This window comes from Patagioenas fasciata, chromosome 10 (genome assembly GCF_037038585.1).
Source record: "Patagioenas fasciata isolate bPatFas1 chromosome 10, bPatFas1.hap1, whole genome shotgun sequence".
Classification (NCBI taxonomy): domain Eukaryota; kingdom Metazoa; phylum Chordata; class Aves; order Columbiformes; family Columbidae; genus Patagioenas; species Patagioenas fasciata.
In genome coordinates, this window is record NC_092529.1 from 8,155,237 (window position 1) to 8,169,143 (window position 13,907).

Consider the following 13,907-nt stretch of genomic DNA (forward strand, 5'->3'; position numbering starts at 1 on the left):
CCACAGTACCCTTTACAATGATGAAACTCTTCCACGTCAATAGTGGACTTGACTACTTTGTGTACCACGGCATTACACGTAGAAACAAAAAAACCCCACTGCAGCTGCAGCACTGACTTACTCTGGGCCACAGTCTCTCCCCAGCCCTCAGTAGCTGCAGACAGCCAGCACAATTATTCAGCCTCCCCTGGGTCAACCTGCTTCTTCAGTCAATAGATTAACTGAGATAAGCCCATTCTCAGTTGAGACCTTTGATCAGCTATTACTGCTGAGCTGCAGCAAGCAGGCTGCCGTGGTTAAAATGCAGGCCAGATGACAGAACTAACGTCAACCCTGACTTGGCAGTGAATTGTAAAAGACTTTGAAGAAGCAGCCAGGAAGGACTACAAAGCTTGGCAAGCACACAACCCAGCTAAAACATAACGACAAAGCTTCCTCTTCACAGGACCTGGGTCAAGAGGTGGTTCAGTTCGATTTGCATCGTTGATGCAGAGAATAATATATAAAGGGCTTTGCTATTTTGGTTTTCTACAGTTAGTTCCTTTCTTTTGAAGAACTGGAACTTGAATGTAAAAGCCTTCCAGATCGACCTGCCATTTGATTTAATGAAGATTTGCTTCAGTAACCACAAGCCAAGAATATATTCAGGCACATACAGAAATCCACAAATGCTAAGCTCCACTGGAAAGCTAAGACAAACTTCAGTTCTTTCAAGGAGAGAAGTCATAGTGTTCAGTTTCGTACCCCTGCCACCATTAGGTCTCTCGAAAGATTACAAATTAAAGTTACAAGTCATACACAAAATGAACAAAACAGAAGCTATTAAACAGTTGATTGATGAGAACTCAAAGTTTTTCTATCTGAAATTTACAAAAACAAAACAAAAACATGGAGTCAAAAGGTTCACCTTCAGCACCTCTTGCAAAAAAATATACTTCCGCAATTTACCAAAATAAATGTGCAACAGTAACATATCTATGAAACTTCTATGACTCAGTCTGTGTCTATACCGAGAAATATAGGGCTTGCATGCAAATTAAAATGTTAAAGCTTTTAAAGTTGACTCTAGATACATCTACATGTGATGAAATACATTAGTGTCATGTTAATTTGGAGGTACAACCACTTTACAGAGTTCTTCATATAGGTTTATCTTGTTCTGTGAGCTTTAATTTTGATTGCCTTTGAACTGAAATAACAGAGCGCTCTGATACCATGTGGCAGCTTGTATTTGGCAAAAGCATCACAGAAGACAATGAAACTACAAATCCTGGAACTAAATAAAGATGAATTTTTACTTTAAATTTTGCTGGAGAAGAATACATTTCTAAGCTTTCAGCAACACAGAATATGTATCAGTAAGCAGAATTAAAAAAAAAAAAAAAAGAAAAACACACTTTCCTATCTATCCCTATTTATCAAAGGGACTGACTTAACATTGAGGGGAAGGGATGCAGAGAAGATACACTTTCTGTGAGAGACGCTGCTCTCTTTTCTTCTCCTCTGACCTCTGCCTCCTGCTCCACTTACCCTCTTTCCTTTTCACCTTCAACATCACAGCAAAGGAATTCACAGAGAAGTCAATTAACAGAAGACAGTCCTGCCTACAATCATGAGTTATCTCCCTTCTTTCAACTAAATGTCTCTACCTTAAGGCAAACATTTAATCCCAATGTAGGTAACACTCAGTGTTCTATACAGAGCCTACTGTACAACGATGAATTTCTGAACCTAAACTAGAACCCCTTGTGAACCTTCCTGAACAAAAATAATCTGTGGTCTGTCAAAAGTGAACTACATGCATCCCAAAAGAAAAAGGTAGCAGCATTAAGTGCAACATCTACTATGCCACTTCCTTCTCAAGGCAGCATATCCAGTAACCTCAGGTCTATGCATCATGCGCTGTAAAGTCAAGTTGCTCCTTAGCTAACGAGGACAAAGTTTTTGTTGTGATGTTAATATAACTTTTCCTTACATGAATACTTCATGCATTTTTGTCTTTGCAATGCATTTAACTGATACTCCCATGTTTAAAAAAATGAAATGGTTTTAAAGACAATTGCTGACTTCCCAGAAGACAGAGACAAAAGATTTCTCTTTTTTTTGTATTTACCCAAGTCTCTGTGGGCTTGTAACAAAAATCAAACAAAGGAGAGGAGATAATCTTTGCTCTAACTGGTCATTCAGGCTTTCCAACAATCAAACTGCACTGTGCAAATCCAGCAGCCAAGGGAAAGTTTCTTCCAGGGCTTCTTTTCTATATGCAGCCTATTCCACTCTTTTACTCCATTTCCTTCAGCCTCAAAACCTATCTGTTCCCTCACCCCTCGGTCAAGTCCTTGCAAGATTCAGCTATCAGGGAATATGTGAGGTGCAAGCAGCATGATAAGATTTAGACACCTTAAGACACTGTGAGTTTCTTTGTTAACTAATAACATACAGCCCAGAATGATTTTCTTTATTCACAGCTATATAAAGCTTGGACATTTTTTCATGTCAACGTTGATCTTGACAAGGCAAGCACCACTACAAGGGAGGCACTCTTCAGAAAAATGAATTATAAAAAAAGAAATGGATGGGATGTTCCACATGAATACAAAGAGGTCTGTTACTAATGCCAACAGTTTCTGGAAATGATGACAGAGCTCGTGGTCCAGGGATTGCTAATTGCTGGGCATTGGCAGCTCTATTGCAAGTTTTTTGAGGGCATCTTTGGATAACGGCTGAAGACAGGTCATTACAAAAAGGATAATGAGTCTGGCTACTGCATTTACTTCCTCTGTCTAAAAACTGCAATTATGAAATCCATGAAAAATTATCCCTCTGAACCTTCAGAAGAATAGACTAAGGGAAAGGACAATAAAAACACAAAAAAGAATGGAGTACAACAAAATCCTTTTACACCAAGGGATAAAGTCTCAGCACAAAAGCAGGTAAAGCATTTTTTTATTCTCTAAAAACCCAATGAGTAATGAAATTGAAATGCTGAAGAGGGGTAGTGTGCTGAGCAGAACTGCTGTTACCATCCAAAATTACCACTCAGCAAAGCCAGTTTTGATGATCGGTGCAACAGATCATCTCTTCTCAAAGCTGTAAATTCAGACTTTGAGAAAAGCTAAGATCAACTACACTCAGAAGATCCAGTGCCGAGTTCACTTCACACAGCACAACAATAGCCAAATCAAGGGACACCTAAAATCTCAGGTCTAGCACATAAAGGGCATTAGTGAGTGCAAGAACTCATTAGTCTACAATGCTACATTGTCTTCCTACATTTGTACGCAGCAAATGGGAGGATGTTTTATATCCTCCTCACCCTGATGGTCAGGCCCCAGGAGCTAGAAAGCCAAGAAATGCGTGTTGGAACAAAATGAATAGAACAGATCTGCTTCATACTCACAGCACCAAAATAGGGGGCCTGATGTACAACACCTGTGCCTTCCTCCTCCTTCACGTAACTGTCCACTACCACCGTAAAGGCACCTTTATCTTTGCACTGCAACACAAAAAAATACGTTTTTCTCATAGATATGTATGCATATACATATATCTCAAAACAGACTTCTTGAGAGCATGGAAGAGCCACTAGCCAACCACAAGAGTAAAAAAAAACGCATTGAAAGTAACACAGTAAAATGTGACATTTCTAACGTTATTTCATCATTTCCCATAGCTAAGACACCCAGGCATTACGCTTCACTCAAATAGTGTCAAATGTGATGAAATCCAAGATCTGTCCAGAAGGCCTCACAGTCAGTTCTTCTTCAACCCACACATCTTCACAAAGGTCTGTGTTTAACAGACCGCAAATCAATACATTCCTGTAAGGGAGGATAGAGCCAAGAAATCTACAGGGACTCTATAGACAGAAGTCCTTGTGTTTTTATGGGTTTGATGTTGCCTGTATCTTCTGATTTTAAAAAAGAGAAGTTTGCTTCTATAGTAACACATTTTTCTTTATTTCCTCCAGAGAATGAGAAGGTAGTAAGTATCAAGTTAAAATAAAACAAACAAACAAACCACACTGCACTCACAGCTGAACCAAATATGCTACAAAACATTAGATTGGGCTTGTTCTGCAGTGGGATATTTTGAGATAAGACATCCATTCTAAAAAAAAAGCTGTCCCATTCACCTGCAGTCTCACTTTTTAGATTAAGCTATGTGTTTGACCTTGCTCTGGAAATAACAGGTCCTGCTCCCTGCCGAAGTTTTCTCACCTTTGCTGACTTCAGCACACGCTTCAGAACAGATGGCAGTGACAAAATCCTTCACAGGAGTCAGCAGCTTCCTGTCCAGCAGTACTGTAATTCACTTCAACTCTTTGAAATATTTAATCCCTTTTTAATCAGATTTTTTTTTTAATTTATAAATTCTCTACCCCTTCTCTTAGTGCTGTATATCCTATTATCATCTGCAGTGTTATTAATTACACTAGACTTATGCAGTGCTTAAGTGCTGCACAGGTGGACATCCATAAAAATCATATCTATCTATCTCTCAGTAGTTACCCTAGCAAAAGCTTTTAACTCTTCAGTGGAAAACACTACATGTCTGTGACTGTTTTCCACAATCCAGACAACAGAAGCTCATCAGATGAAAAGTTGGAAGAATGCTGTCCATTTATTAAAGTGTATTGGAAATTTCTCTGCAATCTAAAGTCAAAGTAAACAAGGGGAAAAAAAATACAGAAAAAGGTCAATCTTCGGTTTTTCAGCCTTTCACTAGGATTTTGAACTACTTTAATAGAACATTGGGTTGGTTATCAGGACACAAGATTTTTATAATATAAACAAGGAATACTGAGAATTGGTTTTACTTTTGTCTTTGTAACCTGTATCAAACACCAAACTTGTTCATCTTACCTGAATAAAATATTCAAAGAGTGGTTTATACTTCTTGCCTTTAAGAGCAATGCCAGGAAACCTGAGGAGAAAGATTAACATGAACACAAATTAACAACTTGAAAATTGCTATTTTTTTATTTCTTTTTTTCCCCATCCCTAACAGAATTTGACTAGACAAGGTAAAGAAAATGTATTTGCTTAATAGTTTGCTTCCCATTTCTACATCTCTTCAGCAATTTGGACTCAAGACAAAAAAATATAGCAGAGATGCATTTAGGACATGGTAACAGTCAATAGGTACAACTGGTCTTTCAATCAAGCAATCATTGTAAATTAATGTAGGGATTAAGCACCAATAATAATCCATTTCCGGTAAAGCTGGGCAAGGAGCTTCTGGATAAAACACAACTTCAATTTCATATTCACAACATCAAAACCCTATAGCTCAGCATGTCCAACAGAAACAAATAAGCACTGACCCAAACCATCTAGATGTTCTATGCATGGAAGTATGTGATACAGGGTTTTGCATCATTAAAGCATGGATGCCTTACTCCTTATCCTAAAGCCAGGCATCTGAGCTCTCCATAGGCATTTCGGAGAAAGATCCACCACAGACAGGACTGACTAGGGAACCAACAGAGCCAGACAGGAAATGTAAGACAGAGACATAGCCTGTTGATCTGGCTGTCTTCACACTTCTGACACTAGTCAAAGATGGTGATTAGGTTGGGATTTACTGCTCAGAACTCTCCTGAAAGCACTTAAATCCTCCATTTCAGGAAAGAGTCTAGTTAAAATACAAGTTTGTTTAATAGATGGGATACCTCTCTGAATGTGTCACAGCTGTGGTTTCTCCATATACTATTCTTGATTCACATCTTTCAAAACTAATGGTCAAACCATAAAACATTTGGCTACTTCAAAGTGGCAAACTGTTCAAAGCTGTTTCATTGCACAAAAAGAAACTCAAGTAGTATTCAATGCCAAGTTAAAGAGTATAACTCCTCAGCTCGGCATACATAATATCCACTAAGAAAAGGAGAGTTTTCTATTTTAAGCTACAGCTTTGTGGACAGTTTATATATTTTATATTACAAACAGCCTTAGGAATGTTTGAGGTGCTTAATCGGGATCAGATGAGAGAAAAGCATCCCAGTGTTCAGCAACACAGATGTGGCAAGGCTCAGATACAGAACAAGAAGTCCTGGAACTGACTTTAAAAACAAGTGTTTAAATTCTTATTTAACAGAAGTGAGAGGTAAGCATTGTGGATCACATTCCTGATTTTCTCTTTTGATATCTGAAACATTTCTCAAAGTCCCGAACTTTAAGATGAAAATCTATACAGAGCTGCCTTCTTATGACCCAAGTTACAGTACTAACATACTCATTTAAAATCCTTCATTCTCAAGAGATCAGAAATCTCTTTTTTGGCTTCCCTAGAATCCAAAAAGACACAGCAGTGGAAAATAGTGTGAAGAAATGAAGTGGTTAATATGCAAATAGACTAAAATGTAACACAAAGGGAGGAAAATGGTCATCACTCACTTCATATCTACCACAGACTAAAATAACAAGCCATTCAATGGCCACAAGTGTGGCAGTATCCCAAAACCAATCCATGTGTGGAAAAAAGCAGCAGAAAGTATTCTGATAAAGATGGGAGCCATCTCATCAGCAAAACACACAAGTATTCCCATCTGCTCTCACACAAAAACCTACCATCTGCATCCGGGAAATAAAGGGACAGAAAAGTCAGGTTTGAGAAGGGTGGGGAGGAAGGCAGATTGTACTCAGGAATTTCAGAGTATTTAAGTACAGAAAATTTTCGGTAAGATCATCCCTTGATCATTCCAGCCTGCCACCCAGTATAGAACAAGTGTCAGGAATTTCTCCCTCAAGGGCCTAACTGCCTGAGAACTTAAAAGCTATCCAAAGAGAGAAAAAACTGAAAAGCAGAAATTAGCAAGTTCATTCCCATGAATGTATAGATCTAAATCTTTAGAAGATCCATTCAGCTACCAGCTACCTCTTAATTGTCTCACATTTCACATTGGAGAGAACTAATTTATTACGTAACATAAAAACTGGAGCATGACCAAAAAATATGTCAATTTGGGAAGACTGTAGCACTAATACAGAAGGAAAAAAAATATACTGCTCTGCAAGGAGAATAAAACTTGCTGGCAGCCTTATGTATAGACAAAGAGAGGTTAAATATATATATATATGTATGTATTTAAAAAACCAATCCAAGATTGGGGGGAGGGAGGTGGAAATTGGAAATACAACTAGTCAGGGACATAAACAGCGACAACTGAAACTTGTGTACCTGTGTATGATCGTCTGAACGAGCAGGTAATTTACAGTTCCTATGAAAACACCACAGAAAAAAAGGCTGAAATGTTCAGTGCATTCCTTGACACAGAATGACTGAAACCAAGCTACATATTTTGCCTAAGAGAGCTACAGATTTTAATACCTGTGTCTGCTATCCAGTCTGACTTATTAAATAATTCATATTTTTCACTGAACCAAGATGAATAAGCCATCTTCAGAAAGCATTCACTGCCACTAACTACAGAACTTTAGGCAGACCATCCTACGGAAGCAGTATTTGCTTGTTAAAGACAATGGGTTTGCTTTTTTGCATGTTCAGCGTTTGGACAATCTCTGGGGTTTTTTTAGAGTTTTAATTTAAAGTGATGTCTTTCTAAGAAAACACGAAGGAAAAGGAAGGACTAAGGAACCTTTTTGTTTCCCCACCACAATACAATGATTCAATGAAACTTCTATTCTATTTGTAGCTTCATGTACAAGACCAATTTGTTCTACTAAATTTCAATCTCTTCTATAAATTTTTCCAAGATATACACACTTGCAGAGAAACCAATCTTTAGATAACTGCAAAATCCAACTTCTTGAAACATTTAACTTCTGATCTATAAAAACATGGGAAGTTAACAAGTGTGTAATAATTTATGTACTTGCCTGTCAAGTACCTCATATTCGCTGTCAGATTTGTACAGTGTGATCAGCCTGGATTCCATCAAAATGTAAATCTTTCCTGTGGCATTATCTAGAACGTAAAATAAAACAGAAAGTGGCATAAATCTCAGTAACAATACCCTCACTTGCAGCATTACAAAACCTTTCAATTTATGCAAGATGGTATCCTATTAGCTGTAAAACTGCCCAGAATAATCTGGCTGATCAACCACTGTTTTTCAGCTGCCTCTTCCCCATATTGCCACTTAATGAACACTTTTCAAAAGTTAAGTTTCAACAGAAACCACAGGATGAAACCCAGTCCACTGATGTCTGGCGTTTGGTTCTGTTTGAGAAGAAAAAATAACCTATCATTGTGCCAAAGGAAAGCCATTGAAGAGTTTCGGTACATGTAACTGAAACTGAGGGAAACAACTGGAAGATGGACAATTACTACATAAAATCAATACTATTAAGTTGACATTAGGGATAACAATTGCACTTTATGCTGTCTTTTTAAGATTTACTATTCCAATCAATGTTATGCTTGGATTTCTTTTTAAAGGCAATAAATACAGCTTAAAAGTGAAACGTTAGAAAGGAAACCCATTTTCTAGCCCCAAAAAGCCCTGATCTCTTAACTTCAATGACAAATTTTATTCAGACTACTACCCTACCAACTTAGTCAGGTCACTATCCCACCAGCAGACTCCAGGTCAAAGACATCCAAACCCAACAGCTCAGCACCTCACAGAGGTCTAAGTGGCACTTCCGGAAGTATTCAATAACTCTTTCTGAGATGACCAAGTTTGTTAAAACCTTTGAAAATCAAAACATTTCATTCTCTCTCAAAGAAAACCCAAACATGGACTCCACTGTAAAGGCCTCTGCAACTTCTCACGTTTAACACCACCTTAGGCACACATTAGATTCATGTGTTCATGTTGAAACTGGAAACTATACCTTTGGGTTTTTTTTACTCCAGATTAAATGCCATCATTAATTCAAATATCTCTTCCCCCCCGCCCTTATTTTTTTTAAGCATACACTGAAAAGTCAGAAAAGGCGAGAAGTTTGGAAGAACCTGCAAACAGCAATGCAAGAAATACTTCCATCCAAATTGCTGCTTATTTTTCAATTTAAATTTAGAAAAAAAAAAGGGGGGGGAAGTTTTGTAGATGAAGATATAATTAAAGACAACTGCATTTCAAGGATAAAATAAATTCCTTTCCTAAGAGAAAAGGAAGACACATCATAACACGCTCCACTGCCAACTGAAAACAATGGAACTGCAAACCCCAGAAAAATACTTGAAGCAGTAATGAGAAAAAGAACAGCCCACGTTGTCTGGACACTCTACATCAGGGGCATCAAACTCATTTTCACCAGGGGCCACATCAGCCTCACGGTTGTCTTCAAAGGGTCAAATGTAATTTTAAGACCGTATAAATGTTTGACAGCCCTGCCCTACACTTTCTGTTGCATACAGCTCCTGAGGTTCTGGGTGCTCTCACCAAAGAGATTACCTTATAGCACAATTTCTTCAGCCAGACACACCTAACTGGTCCATAAATAAGACAAAAGGCACTTGGTCAAACGTAGTCTTGCCACAATAGGCACCTTGCCTTATGTTTGTGCTAAAAACCACACTTCAGTCAGGTTGAGATTAGCATATGGCATCTTAAATCTGTCCCGGGTTAGGGGTACAGAGACATTCAGTCGCTGCAAGTTGGCTGTCACACAGCAGGAACTTGTCCATGAGTCTGAGCCCCCAAAAAGGAGGGAAGAAGAAATGTTGGGGACACCCAGTGACACATGCACGTCCCTCAAATATATCGTGACTTTAAGAAGACAGATCAAACATTTGCTCTTGTTCTTTATTTCATCTATCAATATTTTTAAGGAACGGTCCTCACAATGCATGTAAAATAAAAGGAGGACAGCAGTCAGAAATCATCAGCCATGTAGGAAGTAATCTCATACTTCAAAATAACACTGATCCAACCCCAGCAAAGTGCTATAAATTTAGCATAAACCAGTCTATCATACAAAACGTAAGTACATATTCACAGGCACTGAAGAAAGAGGTGTTAGTTATATGTCACCTTCAGTTAATACTTACCTCTCAATTTTATATATTGCAATTCTGGATTGACGCAAAGGGCCAAATTACTGGGCAAGGTCCAAGGAGTAGTGGTCCAAGCAACAAGAGAAACACTTGCATCTTCATCCAGTGGGAAGCTCACAATCACTGAAGGATCTTGAACGTCCTTAAAAACAAGATAAAGCCAACGGGGGGAAAAAAGGGAAGGGGGGAAGGTTTACTGCATGTCTTAGTGAGAAAATACAAATTTAGGAAACAGTCACTATTACTGCCATCCACCAAAATCTGTCTTGCCATTTGCCTAGTTCATCACTGCAGCGATAGAAGGTCAAGTGGCAACATAAGACAGTGCAAATCATCAGTCCAGCAGTGCCACGGGATTAAAAATTTGGATTAGCAGTGAGATTGAGAATTAGCTGCCAAAACACCAAAGAGAGCTGACTGCCAGTTCCCTCAGGTACTCCTGACAACCCCATTTTAAAAGTTTTATTATAAATCTCAGCTGTCAAGAAAAATCAGCAGTTTCTCAGATATTGCTACAGAAAGTCTTTTCACACCTAGAGTCAGGGAATAGGAAGAACAGCTATCACTTCAGAAGATGAAATCTCATATTAAGAAGCTGTTGTTAACACTGGAAAAACATTTGGGCTACTTAATACAAGAGTCCATCGATATTTAAGAGTAAAAAAAAAAAATAATCTCAGGGAAGGAGACCTTTGTCAGCTATTCTACAAGATTTTGCCTTCAAATGAGTCAAAAGAATCCCCTGAAAACAAGTTTTTCTTTCAGACAAGCACAACCCTGTTCAGTCATTTCACATACTAAGAAAAGCAGATTGAAAATGCAAGTCTGATCTTAACAATGTGAAATTTTTGCTATTAAATTTAAGCCCCAAAAAAATGGGCGTGCAGACCCTCACCACAGGCATAGGTCCTATTTCCTCGTCATGTCTAGTGCAAGGTTTTCGTGCAGCATCACAGAACAGTTCACGGCCTCGTGGGACAGGCAGCTATTTCTGTCTGAGCTAAGGGCAGCTCCAGAGGGAGTTTTCTGTGAACATCTGCTGCAGTCAGCAGCAGTAAAACATAAATATTACATAACTCCCAAACCACACTCAATACGGAGCAAAGATTGAGTGATCACTACGGTTCTGTCTCTCCCAGTTGTTAAAGAACACTGTAGGCTATTCACTTTGTTTTCTGAAGCACTACCTTAACCACTTGGATAAAAACAACTAGCAAGCCATAAAAAAATAACGTGCTCGGTAGCCGCATTGTATAATGTTTAATTCACTGACAACGGCAGTGGCCCCACAAATAGAACGTGGTGCCAGTCCACACTCCACAAACCAGTGTATTTATGGTCTGTCCACAGCGAACACATGATAGGCACGTTGGTGTGTAACTAGGGATTCTCCCTCCTAAAAAGTCTAAAAGAATAACAAGGCAATCGGTGGTTAAACCGAACTGGACACCAGGACCAATCTGGGAAAATACCCATTTCAGGCTGTTATTCACAGACCGCATTTATGTGTGTGTACCTTCGTTACCTCATTTGCGACATAAATCAGACACTCCCCCCAAATACTGATTTACTGAGTTCAGCAAGGCAGAGAAACTGGACAGCAGCAAAAAGCCTTTTATTCTGCCTTATGAGAGAAAAAAATTAATTTTAAGTCCTTATCTGACTTGCCCCATGCTCATCTAGGACACTTTTGAAAATCAGTCTTCTGTCAGGATAGATTTTTCTAACTTCCAACAGAAAGACAATTAACATTTCAGCCAAATTCTTTGGGAAAATAAGATTGACACACACACACAAAATATCACACTCTCTCACACAGTTAAAAACACGATCTCCCACCAACCAGGAAAGGCCTTTAGCATATTGACCAGAGTAAGGCATTTAACACAGTCTCCCACAGGATCCTTGCTGCTAAACTGAGGGAGTGCCGTCTGGATGATCGGGTAATGAGGTGGACTGTGAACTGGCTGAAGGGAAGAAGCCAGAGAGTCGTGGTCAATGGGGCAGAGTCCAGTTGGAGGCCTGCACCTAGTGGAGTGCCTCAGGGGTCAGCGTTGGGGCCAGTATTATTCAATATATTCATCAATGACTTGGATGAGGGAATAGAGTGACTGTCAGCAAGTTTGCTGATGACACCAAGCAAAAAATACTAAAGCTTTCCAAATCCAAACTGAAGACAACAGAGAAATCCAATTGCAACATGTAATGTCCACATAAACTGACTCACCTTGTAGTTCTGATGGGACTCAAAGTTGGACAGTGGGGTGTTGCATGCAGTTGAAAAAGGCATGACCTTCACACCCCTATACACCAGTCCTTTGTCATACAGTTGCTTGAAAACCCACCTGGAAGTAAACAAAGAACATGGAATAACTCTTGGCATTTCAGATTTGGTAAATCAACTGCAAAATGGGGTCTTGCTCTAAATTTAGTGCTGTTTCGAATGCCTTTTTTAAACAATCAATCATCAAATAGAGACAATATTTGCAAGTCAAAAGGAAAGATAAATTGATTATATCTGTATTTCTGGCTGATTTTTAGCTGATTCTACCAGCTTCGTTTTTCCATGCACTGACTGCACAGCACATAGCGCTCTGAAATAAATCCATATTGCTGATTACTCTTTCTCAAATTTCTTTAATACAAAGACCACCTGAAATTTGAACTACTAACAAAGCTGAAATCAGTCATAAATTAGAGAGAAGACCTAGAGTGACACAGCAGCTCACTCATTACATGATCTTAAGCACCTACTACAGCAACCAGTGCTACAGAAGACAGACAGATACAGGTCACAGACAGCTGCAACCCACCCCAAGTAAATCTTGAGCCTTTTGCACAAGAAGGCACAGCTAACCATGCAAAGCTATGAACTCAGTTTTATGGTTCCACAATTTGCATTCATGTTCTCCATTATTAGCTCATCTCACTCTGGACTCAGTTCCTGTCCTAGATCACAGTGTAACATCAAGCTTTAACTATACTTATGAAATCTTCAATACAGCCTGTAGCATACTTGGATCCTTATGTCTTCTTGAAATAATCAAGACAGCACATAACATTACAATATGACAAATTGAGTCAATGTTCAAGATGAATGGAAACTGGAAGAGAAAAATAGTTCATATGGCAACTCATCAAATGTCCATGTGACAGACAAAACCCTGTTTCTCTGTATCAGAATATTGCAGAATTTTCTAAAGGATCATCAGCATTTATCAGCTTATAAGGTCTCACTGACTTGCACGCTTAGCAGTATAGCCTGCACGTTGGCTACTTTAAAAGTAAAGGCAGGAGAGGGCAAGGCTCAAACAATCATGCCAAATTCAACTAAAAAAGTCAGAGTTTCTGCAGAGTCTCGTAACTTCAAATTCCACATCCAAATTGTTCCAACACAGCTGTCTTTAAAAACTTTACTCAGACTGTTTTCAAACCATCCTGATCACTTTTCTGGGTCCCTTTCCAGATAAACAGCTCACTGCTAAGCAACCAACCCCATCCTGGCAAGCAGCACTTTCTGCAGGCTGTCATTCTGTGCTTTAGAATTTAGACCTGCATTTCAGTCAGTGTCTTGCCTTCTATGTTTTAAGTCTTAACCTTTACGACAAAACGCAAGCAGATTATTGCACTGATTTCTATCTGCAGTCTCAAACATCAAAAGATACACACTGGCTTGTTCCAAAAGTCATGCAGTGTCCTAATCAGAATAATCATCCCGCAGATCAGACAGCTGGAGAAAATACAGACTGTCCTATGGAGAAGACATGCAGTTCACTCATATTCATCCATGGGCCTCTAGTAAAAGTCCAAAATTTCCTATGAGTGGTCACTAACATAAGAAAAATTAAACTCTAAAATGAATGAAGGCTAAGAGACCCTCAGCAGCATCAAGTTCTGCCACAGAGGAGCCAAACCCATAAGCCTTTCAGAGTTGTGCCTTA

The 13,907-nt window shown here is 38.9% G+C and overlaps 1 protein-coding gene across 3 annotated transcripts in view; it reads right to left on the bottom strand.

The window, feature by feature from the left end:
• IARS1 (isoleucyl-tRNA synthetase 1) overlaps positions 1–13,907 on the bottom strand; it is a 106,568-nt gene that overhangs the window by 73,483 nt on the left and 19,178 nt on the right. For all 3 annotated transcript variants that reach the window (XM_071813037.1, XM_065845302.2, XM_065845301.2), the window contains 5 exons: positions 12,194–12,311; positions 9,961–10,108; positions 7,842–7,929; positions 4,866–4,926; positions 3,401–3,496 (listed from right to left, as the gene is read on the bottom strand). In XM_071813037.1, coding sequence (XP_071669138.1) covers positions 3,401–3,496; positions 4,866–4,926; positions 7,842–7,929; positions 9,961–10,108; positions 12,194–12,311 — 511 coding nt within the window. The remainder of the gene's footprint in view (positions 1–3,400; positions 3,497–4,865; positions 4,927–7,841; positions 7,930–9,960; positions 10,109–12,193; positions 12,312–13,907) is intronic.